General features: G+C 42.5%; 1 protein-coding gene across 1 annotated transcript in view; it reads left to right on the top strand.

Annotated features, from left to right (window-relative positions):
• The window catches only part of LOC144753225 (sperm flagellar protein 1-like), a 135,215-nt gene that overhangs the window by 14,507 nt on the left and 99,188 nt on the right, over positions 1 to 21,520 (top strand). Inside the window, exon 2 of the mRNA XM_078640986.1 lies at positions 19,420 to 19,531. Coding sequence (XP_078497112.1) covers positions 19,420 to 19,531 — 112 coding nt within the window. The remainder of the gene's footprint in view (positions 1 to 19,419; positions 19,532 to 21,520) is intronic.

Genomic DNA, 21,520 nt, shown 5'->3' with positions numbered 1-21,520 from the left:
GCTCATTGAGCCCTGGGGACCACAACCTCCCCGGGGCTTTACAATAATAGTGGAGGTGGGGCCTCACTGACCTCCCTTCTGGGGCTTTACCATGCCCCAAGGATCACCACCTCCCTGGGGCTAAATTTAATAAAAAGCTGGGGGTGCATGCGGACCACCACCTCCCTAGGGCCTATCATAAAAATAATACTGGGAGGGGAGCTATGCGGCCCCCCTCCCTGGGCCGATTTCGGTAGCAGTCCCCAGGGTCATTAATGGCTTCAGGAGGGGGGATTCTGCCCCTCCTCCTTTAATTAGCACTGCTGGCACCAGGGAGATGGTGCTCCCCGAGGCTGTATATGACCCGTGAGGGAGTCTGCGCGGCCTCCCTCTCTGTTTTAATTATGTATATGGCCCCTGGGAGGTGGCGGTTCCTAGGCCCTGGGGGTCTGTGTGGCTCCCTGCTTCATTATTTATTCAGCCCCGGGGAGGTGGTGGTCCCTGGGACATATTAAAGCCCCAGGCAGGGGTCCGCGCGGCCCCCCTCCACTATTGTTGTAAAACTCTGGGAGATGGTGGTCTCTGGATCTCAATGAGTCCAATGGAGGTGGGTCTGAATGGTCCTCTCCCATATATAAATAAAGACATATATAAAAAAAAAGACCCCTAGGAGGGGGACCCTGGGTGCCCCCTCCTTCTTTTATAAAATACCCCCATGCCTCCGGGACCTGGCCCACCGGGGGCTAATATGAAAACAAGCACGGGAGACAGCAGTTGTTTTTTTAAAAAAAATTTGCCACGAATTTGCAAATTCCTCGTGATTTCTGTCACAATGTTTTTTTTACAAAAAATGCTTTTTGGCCCTGCGGGCCCCCACATAAGTCCTAGGGAGTCAAGGTGTAACTACCCTGCCTCATTCTCTTTTTAAAAAAAAATGTTTTTGTTTGAGATTCGACTGAGTGTGAGTCCCAAGATGGCTGCCAACACTTCCTGGTTAAAGTGTTCAGCAGCCAATCAGATCGCTGCATGATTTCGGGAGGATTCACAGAGGATTTGCGTCCCTTGATATACAAATTTGGTTTTCTTTTAATAACTCTAAAGCTACTGAAGTGATTTACACCAAATAACAAAATGTTGTTTTCTGAACCAAGATCTCCCTTTCTGCTAAATTTGGTGTATAACCCCGCACAGTGATTCGGGTGTTGCCTTGTCTAAAATTTCTATGGGAATTAACAAGGGAAACACAATTTTTTTGACCTCCCCCTTTTCTTGGCCCCCACTTGACAGATCACCTCGAAACTTTCCATGCACATTAAGACTCACGCCACACTTTTTTGGGAACATTTCGTCAAGATTCGCCAACCGGCATCAAAGATATAGTAGGCAAGTCAAAAAACGCTTTTCCTATAGAACCCTAGGTCCTAACTATAAGTGCCAAATGGCGAGCACCAGTAGGTAATATATATGTGTGTGTGCATATATATATATATATATATATATATATGTTTGCTAAAAAATCTTTACTTCTGACTTTGTGTGTGTATACATCTATATATGATCCACATACATACTAAGTGCCTGATTTAGATCTTGGCTGGACTGCTGTAGTCCCTCCGCTGTGGAATATCTGAGCAGTCCACCAAGCTGATGATATTCTGCCTGACGCACTTAGATGTGTTCTAGCTGAACGCATCGACAGACTGTTCCTTCTCGCGTAAGCGGCGCACCATCGTCGGAGTATCAGACTCCTCTGCTGGCTAACAGTACTCTGTCACCGTCGGATGTATGACGGTACCACGCGTACTTTTACAACGCGTACCGTTACAACGCTACTTTTACCACGCAAGTCGTTACAACGACTTGCGTGGAGGGGCGCTGGATAGTAAATTTTTTAATTTACTATTCCAACTCCAGTCCCCGTGGACTCTAGGGAAAGGAGTTGGATAGTAAATTAAACTATTTACTATCCTGGAGCGCCCCCCAGCGCAAGTCGTGGTAACGACTTGCGTGGTAAAAGTAGCGTGGTAACGGTACCGCGCTGTAAAAAATGCGTGGTTACCGTTGTATACCGTCACCGTCAGGTCAGCGGGTTTGCGACAAGCCTTTTTAGATGTCCCCCTTGTGCTGGTGTTGTTCTAGCGGCGCTTTGCTGATGGAGTGAGTCCCTATTGGAATGGAGAATGGTAAGTATTACTGATTTATGTGTCAATACACATATATGTTGTGGTTGCTTCTAAAATATATGTAGGTAATGTGTTATGTCCCTTTTCTTACATATTTTATAGTACACAAACAACACACACACTATTGAATACACAGGCACCACAAGTACAACACCCACAACAACCTAATTTTTAATTTAATTTTTTAAGTGTCAATACAGGTGTGTTCATTTTACCTTGATATGTTGTAAAATGTACACCAATGTTTTACACATAAAAAAAATGCATGTAAGTGTAATGTAAAAATACACAAGACTAAAGCAATTGTCAACACACTATTCACAGTAACACAAGTGTAAAAGAAGCTTACCTTAGATCCAGGTGACACAGAGTTGATTAACGTCGTGGTAATGAAGTAGCAGCAAAGTGGGGACCTGGACAGTGGGGTTCAAGATGGGAAAGGAAGTGGGAAACAGAAAAAGGTAAGTTTCTACCTCATTTCTTTTGATTCTCCCAATTCAGAGTAGGAGATATCCCTGCCACAATTTTCTCAATAGAAAGGCACATTGTGATTGGCCTGGCTGTAATCTTGGCTGGACTCCCACTGACAGCCGGTTCTACCTATGATGCCGTTGACGCAGGTGAAAATTCCTGGCGGAGTTTGCAGCATTCAGGCGGCCTTTCATCCATGGACCCACTGACTTACAAATAGAGCGGGCGGACTGCGAAGTAGGCGGGCTAGTGAAGATCAATTTAGTTTAGATGCAACAGTATCTAGGAAGAGAGAGTAATAGTCTGGCTGCTGCACTCTGTACCAATAGAAGTTTGTTTATGAGTTTCTTGGGATCGCCTAAGTCTAGAGCCTTAAAGTAATCCAGCCTTAGTGATTATGAGGGTCTGTATAAGGGGTTTTCTAGCTCTGAAAGTAGGGAAGACTAACACCTTATTGAGCATTTTTAAAAGCCCGAACTCCCTGAAGCAGGTGGAAGTAACAGTGAAAATCTGATGTTGGAAGGAGAGTTGACTGTCAAATTTGACACCTAAATTCCTGATAACTTCAGCAGAGGAGGAAGGCAGACCAAGTTTCAATGGCCACCACGAGTCAACCCAGTATTCTTTGTTTTTTTTCTAAATATTAATAATTTGATTTCATCCGTATTCATTTTTAAGTGTTTGTCATTCATCCATTCAGATACTTATATCAGACATTGCCTGCACCTCAATTGATTGGAGTTGTGATTGTTCGCAGGAGAAATTATCATTTGCCTGTCATCCGCATTGGATAGCACAGAACTTCCACGCGAAGCCTTGGTCGGGAGTGCCAGAGAGGTCATATAGATGTTAAAGAGAATGGAGCTCAAGGATGACCTCTGTGGCACTGGGTCTGCGGAAAAAAAGGGGGGCGACTTATTTACTGGAACATATTGGTAAGCACATTGGAGATCCAGGCACGGAGATGTATCGATTCACGTATGAGGTTTTTGATAACATAAGGTTGGTGAGAGAGTTGAAGCTGTGTCTAGGCATACCTAAAAAAGGCAACAGTCACAATTATTAACAAATAGGCTTCAGAGGCATTGAAACAGCATTTTGAACAACCGTTTTTAGAAAGGTCAATATATTTGCAAAGTTCACATAGTGAACCCCGGTTTTAACTCAAGCGAAAGTTCTGTTTGTCCTCAATAATGACCATCTTTGTTGGAATAAAAAAGAAAACCCCAGACCAAGAAAGGGACATCTCCAGATAGTCTCAGGAATGGGTATGCTTTTAGAGCCTTACCCAGGCCTCAAAATAATGACCAAAACTTTTTTCTTGTAGATCTTTTCTGCCTATGTATAAATATCCCTATTCCATAAGATTATTGGATATGTTCCACACATTTATTATTGAATCACCGGTGGGCCTTACTTTCTAAGTGGTTTTGTTCACTAAGTACACAACCTACAGCTTAATATAGCCTAGTTCAATCATCTCTGCCCAGCACAAGACCTACAACGTAGAAGTCACTCTCAGTCCCAAAAGTATGCCCATTGCACAAATGGAAACATGGTGGACACCTCTGACAGCTCACTTTTTCTACTGTATATTTGTATTCAACTTTTTGTCAGTATGACACTATCAGGCATACTGGAAATAAGCACCCTTTTTATTGCTCAGATATTGTAGTTCCCTTTACCTCAGCAACTTGAGAGAAGCACAAGGATTCGAACTTCATGATATTGAAATCACTCCACAGTGTCCCATCATTCCCAAGTCACCTTCAAAGGCCTTTTCCTCTGCACCGACAATCCTAAATCTTAAGTTTGTCTTAATCGGATCTTGTTTTCTCCCTCTTTCTTTCTATTCTGCCTCTTTAATACACCCCTCCTCTCATCAACCCCTTTGCCCATCGTTATGCAGAATCCCTACGTCTGCGTCATCTGCACATCTCCTTTTTTGCTCCTGTTCTTCTCCTTTCCCCTCATGCTGATAGCCAAATGGCTTCCTCGATAGGTCCCTCTGCTGGCAAACCCCAGCTTCTGTCTGCCTCCTTTTCCTCACTGCCTCCTCACTAAATACATGTATTGCTTAACTGCTAGCATCTGCCCTGCCTTTTTCCTACTTTTACTGTGCTCTGCTACATATCCTCACTGCTGTTTCTCAGATCAGTTCCTCCTATCCCCCTTCTCTGTCAATCTGTCAACATATCTGATCAGTTTTATATCGGAACCACACAGGCGTTAATCACGCCTGCTTTAATAACGCATCTTTACAATGCATTCCTTTACCACGCAAGACGTTACAATGACTTGCCTTAGGGAAAACGCTGGAGTTGGAATAGTATATATCACTATTCCAACTCTAGTCTGTGCAATAGTAAGGAAAGTGTTGGACTGCAATTTCAATTTATTTCAATATGATTTGGAACTCAGTTGAGATCCATATATAAACAAAACATAATTAACAAGTGAAATTTACAAAAACATAAAATCAACAAAATACATTCCATTTATACAAAGACCAGAAAGTGAGAATCATATCTATTAGTATAATTCTAAAAAACATTTAAAAAAGTTAAAAATTCTGAAACAGAACATTTCATTGGGAGGGTTGAAGATGGCATCAAGTAAAGATTTAGCAGAGGAAATGCTTAACTGTAAACATATTGGTCTCACCCACTTTCGACTTAAAGTCCAACATCAATACAACAACGCTTTCCTCAAGAAAAGTCGTTGTAACAACTTGTGTGATAAAGAAATGCTTTGTAAAGACGCATCTGTGGTTCGGACCGTGCTGTTAAGGCATAACTTGGTTCTAACTGTGGTGTGAAGACTGTTTCCCTACCTGATCGTATGACAGCCTTCACTTCCGCAAAGACCTTAGTCCCCATCACCTAGTGGAATTGCATCAAGTACACAAAATCTGCCTATTTCTCTGGGACTCCTGTAAAGTGACTTGAGGTACTTTTTGGGCCCAATTTCTCCCACAAATTGGACAAAAAAAAGGGTAACTTTTGTCTGTTTCACAATTCATCAAATTTTAACACTCTCAGGTACATACAACAATACGATATGAAGTCTTAGAATAATCCTACATGCTCTATTAAGAATTAGCATTAACTTTCCCTAATGTTCATCTAGAAAATTCCTAGTGTTCCTTTAAGCAACCAATAGGAATTCACAAAGAAGTATATAAGAATCCTCAGGCAAAGCAACCAATAGACATAGCAAACCCTATCACCTGCACAGTGCACTGTATGGATTTAGGAAGCATATGCTCCATGAGCCAGATTTACATACATTGGATGCTTTGAAAATTGTTGCAATATGTACACCAGCTTTTAGCGAATCTAAGGGTATTACTGGAACTGACCTATTTATTAATAGGTCGGATTGTAGAACACCAAATCGCAGTGGGTCTAAATTCAACCAACCTCATGAATGTTAATGAGGTTGGTCGCAATTTGTGATGCACCACGATTTGCTGCCATCACTAGGATGGTGAGGTCAGCAGGCCACCATGTCTATGGTTGCTTTTAAATAAAGCAAAATCTTTAATGCAGCCAGTTTCCTTAAAGGAGCACAGGATGCATTTACAAAAAAAAGAGAAACTTTTGTAAAACCAATTCTTAAGAGTAAGCAGTGGTCCTGGTGCTTGGGTTCGAAATCTTTTGAAAAATAGAAGATAAGAGGCATTTGGCAAAACAAGAACTGTTTGTTTAATTAAACGTTATGGTCAGGAGAACAGTTACAGGCACGGGGATTGTCTCAATTTCCAATCAGTATATGTCCTTCTTTTATGCAAAACTACAGGTTATAAAAGTTTCCGGCATACCATATATGGCAAGGAATGTTGGACGCTGCCTTTGGAGTCATAAATTACTGGATAAATGGTTACTAAAGATGGGTCTCGACTTCCCGTGGACACAGTGTGGCCAGTGGATAACGTGTCCAGATGTCCGGCATGGGGAGCGCTTGATAACTACATGTGCTAGGTTCTGATTGTCTATGTGTTCCTAACTGATGTGACATCTCACTTTTTATGGTGTTTTTAGGAGTACGCGTACCCCCTCCGGCCATGTGTGCTTTATTGGAGCAATCCCTCTGACCATTGTAATGTCGCTGCGCCTATCTGTGGGATTGATAAAAGAGTTTCCTACCCAAGTGTTTGCCTGCCAGCTACGCACCCTTCCACCTGTGACCTATCAATCAGTAATCCTGGGCCTAGGTCTCGCGACCCGCTTGACTACATATTTACGGGTCGAGGTTGATGTGGAGTTCAGAACAGGCAATTCTATTCAAATAGATGAGATTTCATTTTTATCGATGAACGCATCAATTTCCATATTACTGTCCTATGGGCAGCTGCCTACTCTAAAAAAATTTCTTTAAACCATTCACAAAGAGGAAGGGATCCTCTAGGGATCGCTTCCTATTTGTGAAAGAGTTAACACCTCCTTTGAGGTGTCAAGAAAATATTAATTGCAACCGCATTTCGGTTGTAAACTGTAATATATCAATGCCAAAAACACGACCTTTCCAAATATCGATTCCTTATGATTTCCTAAACCCATTTAACGATTAGGTAACATATTACAGAATCGCTAAATGGGTTTAGTGCATTAGAAAAACACATTTTCTTGTATTAAACCTGTGATTTACTTAATCGCAGGATATGCGTAAGAACATCTGGCTCTTTATTCCTAAATAATTAAGAAACATCATACACACCGAATTGCATGTCTCCTATAGTTTTTGCAGCCAACATATTTTATTTGTATAAGGCCTGATTATAGAAGCTGTAAAATGTAGATCCTTTTGGAATCTGGCTACGACTTAAGTGTGCCACGATTTGAAGACTTGCTGGTGGTGCAGCTGGGCAACAGAGAAGCCTGCCCAGTAGTGGGGCAGATACTACATTAACCATAATCATATCTCATCACTGGAGTGGTGGACAAACCTGCAAGTGGTGATAAGTATGAAATTTGAGTGCAGAGGATTTAGATCACCTCTATGACTGTGGAATCAGTTTCCAGAGTGGTCAAGTGTGTCCTGTCTTGAAATTCTGAATATAAATATTGTCTATTTCTGGTCAATGCTAAAGACGTCTGGAGTAAGGATAGTGGATGTTGAGCTTTTCTGTTAAATCTGGAGATTTGTTGAGTGATAAATAACTGGGCCTATTTGGAAACAATTGTGATTACTTAAAATAAAAAAGAATAATATATATTGACTGTTGTTGACAAAGTGAAGAAAGGGGAAACGGGAAGCAGGAGGACTGCGTTCTTCAGCATTCCTGTTTACACTGCCATGAGCTATTTCAAGACTTATGTTACCTATTGTCATCACAACAAGGTGTATGGATGTGTCAGCCACATGTGTGCAGAAGTGGTGGTAGTGATGACTCGTGAGAGACCATAGACCATCAGTGGCTGCCCGGCTTATGTTGGCTGCCCTCTCTGTGAATCTTTGAATGAAGGGCACCTTGTTGTCACAGGTGACCAGGAGAAGAAAGACACTTCTCAGAAGCTGTACTTGCTACCTTTTCTCCTGACAGATTGCTTTTGAGTTGTAGCAGGAACACAGGGTTAGTGAGTGCTCATGTATGATGGGTGCAGAAACACCGGTAGTTGTCCAAGCAACTGAGCATCCAGTGTTTCCCAAGCAGATACCGCACAGAATCAGAGAAGTGTGCACATGTAGGAAACACTGTGTAACAACAAAATAGACATACTGTCAGCAAATACTTGCATGCAAGGTTGCGAGTTCAATTTTCTGAATGCATGATACATTACAAGATATCAGGGAAAACGACTGAGCTCATAGGGGCACAGTATTAATAAAACCTTCATCGTTGTGCTGAATGGCAAGCAATAGGAGCACGCAACCTTCAACTCTATGCTTGGAGGACCATTGGGAGATAAAGAACATTTGTAATATGATAAGAAAGGGAGTCAAGGAGCACTAGAAACTTATACCCAGTTCTTTCATTTAAATCACCGGTATTGTAAGCAGATATTGATTAGGTGACATTGGTGTTTGCGACTCAACTTACGACTTGAGTGATTAGGACTGAGAAACATTCAATTATTGCTGGTTCCTCAACAGTGCTTCTTCTCCAGTCCCATTTATCCATCTGTAAAATAACAAGAGAAAGAAACCGTTAATAATTTGTTGTCAACAATAAATAATGAGGACCTACCACCAAAGAAGAGGGAAACTCTTCTGCTGTTCTTTCTCCAGGGCCAGAGGGTACAATATAATTTAGACCAATGACAGATCTATGTCACATAGTGTTGGAGGAAGGGGAGAATGCACTTCCCAAAGTAACCATGGCAGCTACAGTGCATGAGTTTCATTCTTGGCCCCAGTGTGTTAATGAATCAACTGAGTATGTATCAAGCTCAAGACATTCAGGAGTTGCATATCTCAAGCCTGGATTGAATGATCTCAAGTAGTCTGTTACTTCATAGGTAAAGTGTATAGTTTTGTACATACAATTGCATTGCAGATGATTAGTTTTAAGGTAAAGCATAACCAATTGCTCATAGAGTTATGAAAGTATCATAGTTATGAAGGGAAGCGCTAAAATGAGGGGTTAAAATAGTTGGTAGAAAGCATACTCACAGAAAAAGTGAACCATCTCTATGTCTATCTTTACTGCTGATTGGAAAAGAGTTCAAACATAATGAAAGTGTGTAACATCCAGAGAGAGCTCCATAAGAACATATGTATGGACTCACATCCTTTGTACGATATTTTCAATAACCCAAGGTTCAAGAAGATTCAGCACATTGGATTTTCGGATGTTTAACACAATCGTCCATGGTATTCTGCATCATTATAGAGTTTTTACTATTGTACTGCACAAATATCAGCTCCAGAATATCGACTATCACAATGTTTTGACGATAAGTTTAGAAAGTTAAGTCTAGATTTACTATTCTTAAATACACATCTACAATTTTTGAAGATACATATCTTCAGGGAGCGGAAATGTTTCATTACCAATAGTAAATCTTGACTTATCTATGTATACATAAATTGACGATATTGTGTTAGTTTCTAGAGTGGATATATTTGAAGACAATTTGTTTGTTCCCGCATATTGTGGTATACATTCTTTCATAACGCGTGTAGTGAAATCATATCTCTACAAAGGTGTGAACTAATTCCATCTTAAGCTAAAGATGGTGCTAAGACATCTTTGAAAAGAGGAATCCAAATGTATTTCATTCTGATCCCATTAATCACCTAGCACTAGGACATCCTGAACCGGTGTAACACTGCTCTCTAGAAACATATACATCAAATCATTAAATCAAGGCACTATTGTTTGAGAAGGCTCAACTGCATCAGTTGGATGATGTAGTTTTGGAAAGAAGGTTGAGGAAGAATTGACCCTTACCTTGCATTCTCTTTGCAGTGTGGGAAACACAGATCCCAACCTGGCATAATACGCTGATGATGTTCTGGCACGTGTTATACATATGCTCCATTTAACCTTTCAACATGGTTTGGATGATATTTAAAATATATTGACCCTCATTACGATGTCGTTTGGAGTTGCCTCTGACCGACAGCGTTTCGGTGTAGGAACCGCCCGACCATTGGTCGGCGGTACCGACTACACAATTAGGATGTGTCTGCACATGGGGCATTCGCAAACTTCCATTTTCCAATGGAAGCTTGTGCAGCGGGCTGAAACTGCCCACATCACAAGCTCCCATTGAAAAATGTTTACGTTTTTAAACATCCCTGCACTGTATGGCAGGCACAGGATATTTATGTGGGGCACCATAGGTGCCCACAGGCCCAAATGTGGGGGGCCAGGAGGAAAGGGGACCCTGCTGGGGGCCCCAAAGTCAGTTTTCGACAGCAAAGGACATGGATTGGCTGTCGAAACTGACATCATAATCCCAGCTGCGGAAATGCCGACCTTAAGGCATTATGAAGGCTTCCGGACTGGCCGGCAGGCTTCTTGAGCCCGCCAGAACACACACCGGGTTCCCCGTCTGGTTTAAACTCTGACAGCCGTCATCATAATACGGCGGTAGAACTTTGAACCTACCATGTCGGGCGGAAAGCCTCCGACCAGCAGTCAGAGGCTTTCCGACAACATCGGAATCAGGCCCATTGTATCTACGGGCTCCGGAAAAGGTTACAAATTTGGAGGGGATTTGAATTTCTTGACACATTTTTGCCCATTTGTTATCTTAACTATACCCAGCTCTCGAAATTAGATAATGAATATTTATGGTTTGAATCTTTTATTGATTTTATGACAAAGTTAAACAAAACACACCACCTACATCTGGTGGCCGGTGGGGGAACGATGAGAAATAAGAATTGTTATAGAGATGGAAGAAAGGAAACCAAAAAGATAGAAAGGTAATAGTCAGAGGACTAAGTACTGTCAGTAACCCGATTGTGTGACCCTCTAGCCGGTGGGGGAGCCCCCTCAACTGTGTGGGTGTGGTCCTCTCTGGTGTGGGTCTCGGTGGGGAGTCTGTGGACCCGTAGGTATCTTGGGCATGTGAGCTCTACGAATTCGGAGGATAAATATGTGACTGTGGAGCCCCATGCGTTGGATAATGAATATTTAAAGAGATGGTCTTTGCTTTCGCATTAGTGGTTCTTACACATGATGTGAATACAGGTGCGTGTGCTCTACCAATTCCCCTTCCTATTCATTGTGTTGTAATTGCGGTCCTAAAGGACTTTTTCTTTGGATTTAACAACTCTATTATGCAGTTTGTTTGTAGAGGTAAAAAACATAGATGCCTAAGCAAATACTGTCCCTGCCTAAAAAAGGAGAAAGTTTTCTACTTGAAATTCTGGGAGCACTATAGGGTATTGTAGCTTAGAGTCCAGCAAATCACTCACACACTAATAGTGGATCTTGCTGGAGAATGGTTTGGTCCATCCCATTTCAGGATACAAAGTCTGCTGGTCCCTAAACAAGTTCTTATATAAGGTAGCCTATGGCCAGTTGACTTCTTCATAATTGCAGGTCGTTTGGGGGTGTCAATGCTATTAACATAATCCTCTTGCATTTTAGTCCTCCCTTCATCACATTACTAGCATGTCCACTAAAGCTTAATGGCCAATCATTCCAAAGCAAAGATATGGCAGGATGATTTCCCCATGATTCAGTCTTTTCCTTCCCTACAACCAGGTGAAGGGAGTTGTATGGGAACATGTATGGCTTAAAAAACTGTCACCATTCTACTCCCTTTTTAGAAATGCTGGGTATAAGTGTTTGGTTCCTATGATGTATGGAGCATTGCCGAGATGGAAACCTGGGCTGACTGTAAACATAGATTCAGGCATAAAGGGGAGCAGGGTGTGAATGAGGGTGTAATAAACAAAGAGCAGGAAATCCTTTGAAGACAGCTAACAGACTCATTGATTTTGGCAAGGTGTACTGAGAGTTCCTTCAAAATCTTCTCAAATAACACTAGATATATGTTTGCATTTCCCATACAAGACCATGTGTGTCTGCCCTCTTTCTGATTGGTGCCATAGCTGAGATCCCAATGACAGGGCAATGTGAGCCCGCCTCGCCACCTTTTGACTGGCCCCAGGTCATGGAATCCCTCACCCAACCCCTCTGACTGCTAGGGAATTGTGGATACTTTTCGACTTTGATGTTATGTTCTTCTCTATGCAGTTAGCCCAGTGGTTAAGGGTGTCAATCTGTAACATGTTACCCTCCCACTTCTACAGAATGACCACCCGGTAGACGCGAGCCTCCTTGACTACTACGTCATCATCTAACTGGTCTCTCCAAGAAACTAAATGCCATGCTTCAAAGACTTCAGAATCAAGCAGCTTTCTTAAACCCCTTCAATCATGAACAAATCACATTAGCGGCAGTAGATGCTAGGAGCAAATGAATGTTCCATGCCCTATTCATAAACTGTACTATGGAAAAGGACCTGTAGCAACTATCTCTTCGTAACTTCAGTACAAGAACCCTTCACTCACCGTAAGCCCACCTCATCAACCAACAGTCAAACAGAAGGATCCCAGACAAAGGCAGATCCCTGGGCATACGAGTCCCTAGACTCTGAAACACCCTGAATCATATGTTTTGATCCAATCACAAAATGTTCAAGAAATTGATGAAAATGAATCTCAGTAAAGCTGCTTTTAAGTGAACCCCAAAGAGAAAGGGACTGAGAATGGAGAAGTCCAGAAATTGTTCTTACCACTCAGTTGGACTCTAACATCTTATCGCCCTCGTTTTGCTTTCAGTATCTGTGCTCCCGAGTAGTCAAATGAAGGCACATCACACTTTACAAACACTCTAAAAAAATACAGGCAACAATGATAGTACAATTACCACTGAATCTCCATCTGGATATTCTGTGAGCTACTTTTAATGGATGCATTCTATTAGAGTACTCAAAGTGGATATGCATGGCGGCCAGGGTGGGTGTAGCTGCTGCACAGATGATCGTGTCTTTACAAAAAACTGGAGAATTGATCAATAGTGTCTAAATTATTTTGAAGATGATGAAGCTGAGGTTAGTGTGCCATCAAACAGATGGTGATTTTATGTGGGCCTGCCTTTCCCTCTCTGCCTTTCCCTCTCTCTCTAAAAATGCAGATGAGGGCACAGCAGTGCTCTTTTTTAAAATCTCTGGGTCTGTTTCTATGTTTAACTAGTCACAATTGCTGTCAGTATGTATTATTTTCGGCAGTACAAAGAATATTGACATCTAGTAAATTTGAGTTGGATGTGTGTGGAGTCAGTGTCAGATTCCTTCTGCCTAGAACCGTGGTGGGCTGTGTGGTGAAATGTGTTATCAAAAACAGGGGCAATCTATGGTTATCCTTAATATCAAATGCCAGACCATTAAACAGTAGTACTTAAAGGTCAAAACAGCATAACCGCCACTGATATTTTTGGCCAGACTCAAAGTGTATAAACAGACTGGTGGAATCCCCACTTCTCCAGAATACATTGGTGAGGTGAAGGAGTCCTCAGAGTTACTAGTGGTACCAAAGTCAAAGAAAGCTTTGAAGTTGTCCCTTTAGCATGGTTGCAAGTTCAAGCTCCACACTGTGATCAGTTCAGCCAACCAGAGATAACTAAAAGTTTGTGTTCTCCAGAGCCATACCAAAGAGCCTTCTTTGGTGTGCTTGGAAGGCAATACTTTCCATTCACCCTTCTCTACCTTGCATAAGAATGACCATGGATTAATTGCTGGACAGCTGGAGACCACCAAACTCTAAAACTATGGCCAGCTGGAGCAGGGAACTCCATATCAACCATCTGTAGCTCAAGGTCACCCTTTCTGGCCTTAGATCCTTCCTTATCCTGCTCTAGGGGAAGGTTTTTCTATTCTTATCAGACACTTTACTTCCATGTTTAATTTCAGCAAGAAGGCATCAGTGGTGTATGTTTGTCAGAATAATTTTGCTACTCAGCTATAAAACTGAGCCTTTGACAACACTATCCGTATGCGTGTGTCCCATCTACATGGAACGAACTACGTGGAGGTGAATATGTTTAGCAGACTGCATCATGCTCCATGCCAGTGAGTGATCAATCTAAAAGAACTGCTGATTTCCATGAAAAGCCTTTTTCACTACACAAGACAACACTCAATGTCTACAGGTCTTCCCTCAGCTGAGACCTGGGAGGAAGCCCTGGTTAGATGCTCTTATTCTAGAAGGTTCTCAGGAGATTCTTTTTTACCTTAACCCTTGTTCCCTTATTTACCAGACTTTTCAATGATTCCCCCAGTTGCAAGATGAAAATAAATGTAGTTATTTTGAATGATTTAGGGCCATATGTATCATACTACCGTTTTGCGAATTCCAAATAGCGAATTTTAAGGAATCGCTATTTGGAATTCGCAAAATGGTATGTATGTACAAAATCGCTATTAAATAGCGATTCTTTACCATTCCTAATTTGCGATTAGCAAATTGCTAATCGCAAATTACCCATGCATTTCTATGGGCCAGGAGGCCCATAGGAATGAAGGTGCAATTTGCGATTAGCAATTGGCTAATCGCAAATTAGGAATTTCTTCAAGGGTGCAGGGGTGTCTCAAGAACACCCTGCTGCACCCCTGAAAAAGACATTTGGGGGCATATGGCGCACATACATGCCCTAAGGGCATGTATGGGCGTCATATGGCACCTTTTGTTTTTTGGAAAAAAGCTTTTTGAAAAGAATTCGCAAATTACCACCAACTAGAAGTTGGTGGTAATTTGCGAATCCTTAATGGCATTTTTTGATTATTTTTTGTTTGATACATTGCATTTAAGGAATCGCAAATTTTGCGATTCCTTAAGTGCATTCGCAAAATAAGGAATTGCCAATTTTGCTATTCCTTATTTTGCATCAAACATGTTTGATACATACCATTTGTCAAATTAGCATTCGCAAAGGCCGAAATTCGCAGAATTTCGGGCTTTGCGAATGCTAATTAGCTTGATACATATGGCCCTTATTCATCTATTTCAAAACTTATTTTTAAATTTCACCTACGTTGAGAAATAATTCTTAACAATTCTTCATTTTATAAAGCTTCACCTCATCCTTCATCAGCTAAGGAAACTGTTAGAAATAGGGATCTCTAGTTGGCAGCGGCTGGCGTCGAGGTCCAAATAGGGATCCTTCTTCCTAAGTCAGAGTAAGGGGGCAACACCCTTTGATAACCCCTGCTCAACCCTGTGGTAACGTAGCAGGAGCAGACAGGTCTATCTCAAGGCAGTGTGTGAAGCATTTATGACCATACACAATAACGCAGGAGAGACGCTGCAAACGGACACCACAAGTAGTTATAAAAAAAATAGTTATCTTTATATAGACTGAACACAAGACTAAAAGCACTCAAGGAGCCACAATGCACATGATTCCAGATTCACTTCAAAAGCAATAAAAGCACTAAAAAAGGGGGTGGAACGGACTTAGTTTGAGGCCGGGGTCCATGCGAGCCGGTGATGCACAATGTACCTGAGATTTAAAGGGGCACGGCACGCAGCCTCACAAGGAAGACAGGTAGACTCGCAGCGGCCACAGCTCCCAGCTGTAGCGGTCCGCAGCATGCACTCACGATAATCCTGGGATGGGGCTTAAAGGCGGGCACCCAGCGGCACACGCAGGTGATAACAAGATCCCCGAGGTGGTGACTAGTGCGGGCACTCAGCGGCACAGCGAACCACAATAGCGATAGCGATGATTCTCGTAGGACGGCAAATGCGGGCACTCAGCGGCACAGCTCCTCAGCTGCAGCGGCCCACAATAGCGATAGCGACGATTCTCGTAGGACGGCAAATGCGGGCACTCAGCGGCACAGCTCCTCAGCTGCAGCGGCCCACAATAGCGATAGCCATGATCCTCGTAGGATGCAGATGCGGGCACTCAGCGGCACAGCTCCTCAGCTTCAGCGGCCCACAATAGCGATAGCGATGATTCTCGTAGGACGGCAAATGCGGGCACTCAGCGGCACAGCTCCTCAGCTGCATCGGCCCACAATAGCGATAGCGACGATTTTCGTAGGACGGCAAATGCGGGCACTCAGCGGCACAGCCCCTCAGCTGCAGTGGCCCACAATAGCGATAGCGATGATTTTGGTAACACAGGCAAAGGCAGGCTCTCAGTGGCAACAGCTTCTCAGCTGCAGCATCCCACAATAGCGACAACGATGACTTTGGTAACACAGGCAAATGCGGCCTCTCGGCGGCAACAGCTGCGGCGGCCCACGCTAACGATACGATGACTTTTAGTCAGCATTCCCCGCAGTAGAACCAGAGGCTCTGGAATTCTCAACAGAGGCCTCACCTGCGAATAGAATACACCTCAAATAGGAATCCAGACAGCGGATGGGTGAAGTCTAATCTCCCTGAGACTTCAGCAGGAGGCAAGCTCAAATCAGGCCCTTGGGTAGTTGCTTCAGCAAGATGGATGAAAGTATCAAACTCCTTTCCCTCTAGTTACAAGGACAGATGTTCGTTTTGACATCCAGAAATAACACACAGTGTAGGGTTTTTTGCCCAGATACTTATACCCCAAAAAGTCTTTGTTCTCACAAGGTCACAAAACCCCTGAACCAAGCCAGAACCAGTTTGGTGTCGTCCTGGAGCACTTTGTTTACAAGGCTGCATCCTGCCTTTCAGGAAGAGGGGGGTCTGCCATCAGACGCACAGTGGGAGGTGGAGCCATCATTCATCTTGCCAGGCACAGCCCTGCTCAGATCAAAGGGGCACCCCTCCCCATACTCCAACTGCAGACCTCTCTATTCAATCCAGGTCAGGCTGAGCCTGCCCTGTCCCTCCAAAACCAGACAGCCAATACACATAACAGCAGAGCACACTGGAAGGCTTAGGCAAGAAAATACCTACTTTCTAAAAGTGGTATTTTCAAACACAGAATATAAAAATGATCCTCACTAAAAGATGTACTTTAATATTCTGAGCTCAGGCATACTAAATTAGACTATCCACTTTACAAGCTTCTTCGGTGGGTGGCACAATCAGCGCTGCAGGCCCACCAGCAGCATTCGGTCTACCCGCCCTGGGCACGCACGGTGCACTATACTAGGGACTAACAGGCAAATCAAATGAGCCAATTATGAGAATACCAATTCATGCAGTCAATTTACAATAGGGAGCATTCGCGCTGTGGCACTGAATGGCAGTGGCACAGCGCCCAAAGCATCTAACACCAGCCAACACAGAGGAGACAAAAAGCGAAAGATGGAAGGGAGACCCACGCCAATGGTGCCAGGTCTAACAGAAACGTTACTACTTCACATCTTATGGTGGCCTTTCACAAAGGAATTAGGCAGCTGAAGTCACTATTGCATGGTAAATAGTTTGTTTATCTCAAAGCCTCAACACATTAGGGGAGTTCAGCCTTCTCCGAGACTTCATACTCATTCCACCACAGCAAAAGCACCATCAGTTGCCTTCTGAAAATACATTCCCATTACAGACATTTCTAAGACAGTAACATGGCCTACTCTAGATGCTTTCTACAAACTTTACTTACTAAATGCTTTATCCAAGAATAATACAACATTTATCCAGGAAGCTCTGTGTAATTTATTTGCTTGAAGCCTAGTTGTGCATGCGGTCAAATTAATTTCATATTTCATTATACTAATTCACCACTAATCCTTTATGTGTTCTGAAGTAGCGTGCTACTCGCTGAAAAAGCTCTTCGACGCCTCGTCAGGAGTAGTAAGCGCTATATAAATGCATTTACAATACAATACAATACTATATGCTGTCCTCCCCTGCCTGGCACATTAGCCCATTGCAACAGATTCAAAACCAGCAGGGAAGGGGGGAGTGCGGGATGACAGATCAAATAAAAAACACCATCTTTGTGGGTCTGAAACTCATAGTCCTTCCTCTCTATCGTTCAGAACAATCGCAGTTCCTTCTCCTTTGTGTATATGCCATTTTAAACATGATCAAAAAACAATTGCAAGACCAGGGTGGGGGTGTTTAGGGACAGGGCTTGCATGAAGAGTGAATCTTGTTCTGCGTGTTCGCAGAAAAGTTTAAATGTGGCAGCGTTTCTTTCTGATTCCGCCTGCCAGTCACGGGCTATTCCCAACCAGTCATGAATGAAGGAAAACAGGAGCTATGAGTACTGGAAACAACATAAAGGTATGTTGACTTATTTTTGGGATGTTGAATGGACCCAAATCACCACAAAGTTACTCTCTGCTGCCATATTAGAACTAGAGTATATGAAACCTAATTTTAGAGTTTGGTGGTTTCAGAAATTGCTCAAAATGTTTGATGAAATCCACATGGAGTATAATCCACAAGCTTAATTTCTTCAGCCTTAATATCCCTGTTATGGAGGAAATTCAGCAGTGGATTCTCCTCCATATTTAACATTTCTTCTAAAAAAGAAAGGCTTTTCAGTGACCACTGAACTCTAGGTCCGGCCCTTGAACACTAATTAGAGAAACTGGAAGAGTTTATTGTATATGTTGAGCCGTCTGGCCTGATGGGGATAAGTGATATTGGATGTAGATTGGGGAAACAGTACAGGAAGTACATGGCGATATTTAAATTCATATCAAAGATTTAAAATTCATGTAACAATGTTTTTTGTTTTGTACAGATTTAGCTCTGCTGTGAAGTCAGTATTCCCCTTACACCAATTTGCTGTTTATAAATAAAAAAGCCCTGTTTAACTATTCCCCCATTGTGCAGAATCACCACCCTTGCATGTCCATTATATATCCCTAACAAACTAAGCAGATCACACTTAACTACATCATGTCTTTATGAAGTCACCAAACTGCATATGAAATTCCCATATCGCTGTAGATCCTCATGGTAAATAGACACAAGTCCAGGACATCAACGATCAACAAAGTGCACACTTTCGCTCTTATCCATCTCGTCCCCGGCACTCAATTACATTTTATTTTTAAAAGCCGGTAATCTACAAAAATATATAGAAATCATAAAATGGAGGAATTTGGTCCCTTAGCTAGTAGAATTTCACTATGCGGGGAACAATTGAGCATTAATTTGATAATGTTAGAATGAAGTTAGATTTTTTGGGTTATCTCTGTGACCTTCTGATCTGTGGCTAAAAGCAATAGACCAATGTTGAAACCACTTTGGTGATTTCATCATTGAAAACATTTTATATTCCATTAACAAGGTATATGGTTCTTCACAAGATCGCCCACTGTCAGCATGGAATCAGATTTATGACCGAGAAAGCTCAACCGCTTGCAAGTTAGCTACCCTAGAGACAAATCCTAAGTATCATATGTTTCTCCTTTGTCTTTTAATTTAGTCATGGTGGCAGAAATTGTGAAGCACTTTCTCCCTAAGTTGGTGGAAATGCACAACTATGTTCCAGCCAATTCTACCCAGCAGAAGCTGAGCAACTGGGCAACACTGAACAGGTAAGCGTGAAGAGTGCCAGCTAGTTGACTGACATTCGCCCCTCACAGAATCTTTATGTTGACTAGGTGACTGTGTCCAGAATCCTCCTACTTTATTTTTTCTCAACAGCAGACTTCAGATCAGGAGGAAAGCTTGTGGTGGCATCCCCAGTTGACACATGACAGTCGGTTTTAACTTTCCCCACCCCACTCCTCCACTGGCCTTTACATCACAGCTGCCCGAGAATCTGCTTCTTAAATATTTTACAAGTAATTAGTTAGTCAGGTATATTCCAATTGACCTAAGTCGGCCTTCCTGCCTCTTTAAACTGCTGTGATTTTCCAGTGCAAATATTCTATTGAAGAGTCTTTAACCGCATCAACATGGTGCAGATTTCCACGGTGCGCTGAAGATTGCAAAAACCCGCGGTTCATGACGAGCTCAGCTCGTCATGAGCGTACGAGAGGTGTACCTCACGACGAGCTGAGCTCGTCATAAGCGTGGAAGGGGTTAAGGTAGTAAGGGTCCAGCTGAATATGGGGTATTATTCCTATCTGGTATTCCTCAAACACCATATGAACCACGTAAGAATAACAATGAAAAATACACTACTCCTCTTAAAAGCATCATTAGATGACAAGGGACTTCTAGGAGTGCACCACCATGACACATGAGTCTATCCTTTTCACTCTCCACTGTCAGAATTTATGTCAAAAATTCCATATGGTACCTTCATACACATCTTTCAGGACTCCATCCCACCCAATAATAACAACGCTAAAGCTCTCGAGCTGCTACTACTGTCCATCAGACAAATGAAACACTTCATCCTGATTAACTCAAATACCCAAAATGGCAGCCATTCAATAAAATGTTTTTAGGGTCATCTGGAAGTGTGACATCTTCATCTCATGCAGCTACAAGTAAGCAAGGATTGTGTCCTTTTTAGGAAGTGTCTGGAAAGTGAGCATATTGAGGCAACAACTTCCAGAGTAAGACAATACTCTGTGGATTTAGGACAAACTATGGATCACCTTGGCACTCACAAACAAAGATGCATCTGAATGTGTTCTTGTGAGTGTGAACATCCCCAAGCCCATGTGAGCCTTTCTCACACTCAATGAAATAGAAACCCTGAACAGATCGTAAGTCAAGGCCTGTTAGAAATTACAAATCGGCCAGCTGGATCCCGGCTTTCGTGTGTGTGCTGGCTAACTTGCAAGCTTGGTCCCAGAGGCTCAGTGTTAGGATGAGGTTGCGGGTGCTATCAGTTTATCCTTTTACATGAAATCGTGCCTTAAAGCACTACAGCGGTAGGTCAGTCCATGTGAGGTCTTTTCACGCGTTCAGAATTCATGACCCTACAATCTGTTCACTTAGGACATAGGTATTGAATGTTGGTTTGGGTAAACTGGATTCATTACTAAAAGTGAGGATTAGCACTGACTATAGAAATGAATTAATTTAGAACCATGGAGTATAAATGTATCTTATGTGGATATCCTGAAATTTAGTATCGATCTGACCGGCCTAATGATCCCTTACTTAGGAGGGCACGGTGGTAAAGCTGACCATCTGCTGTTAGCAGATATGCACTTGCATCAATAGCAGTCTTCTTTGAAGGACCTTTATGTCTTCTTCCCCCCTCATTTAACCTTCAGAAAGGTAGTGTTGAGGAGATCAGGAATATATTATTTTATACAAGATACAGTTTGATCTCGCTACGTCAATAAAGCTCCACAGATGACATGAAGGTTCAAGCTGAGGAGCGCTTGAATGTTTTCTGAGTCCTCCAAAACATGACCAATAAAATGCCTCCAGAAATATAGCCTTCAGCCCTTAATTTGTAAAAAAGTAAATGCAGGAGTCCAAACCTTTTGATTTGAGCCTTCCGCCACCGCTGCTGAATGCCAGATGTTCCAAATGCCAAGGCTACCAGTCTTGATTCCAGCTCATGCTTCTTTTTCCACCACCAAACACTTCCTGTCTCAATATCTCACTGTTTAAAA

This window comes from Lissotriton helveticus, chromosome 5_1, assembly GCF_964261635.1.
Source record: "Lissotriton helveticus chromosome 5_1, aLisHel1.1, whole genome shotgun sequence".
In the NCBI taxonomy this organism is placed as follows: domain Eukaryota; kingdom Metazoa; phylum Chordata; class Amphibia; order Caudata; family Salamandridae; genus Lissotriton; species Lissotriton helveticus.
Note: the sequence above shows the minus strand (reverse complement) of the source record. Positions and strands in the feature narration are given on the sequence as shown.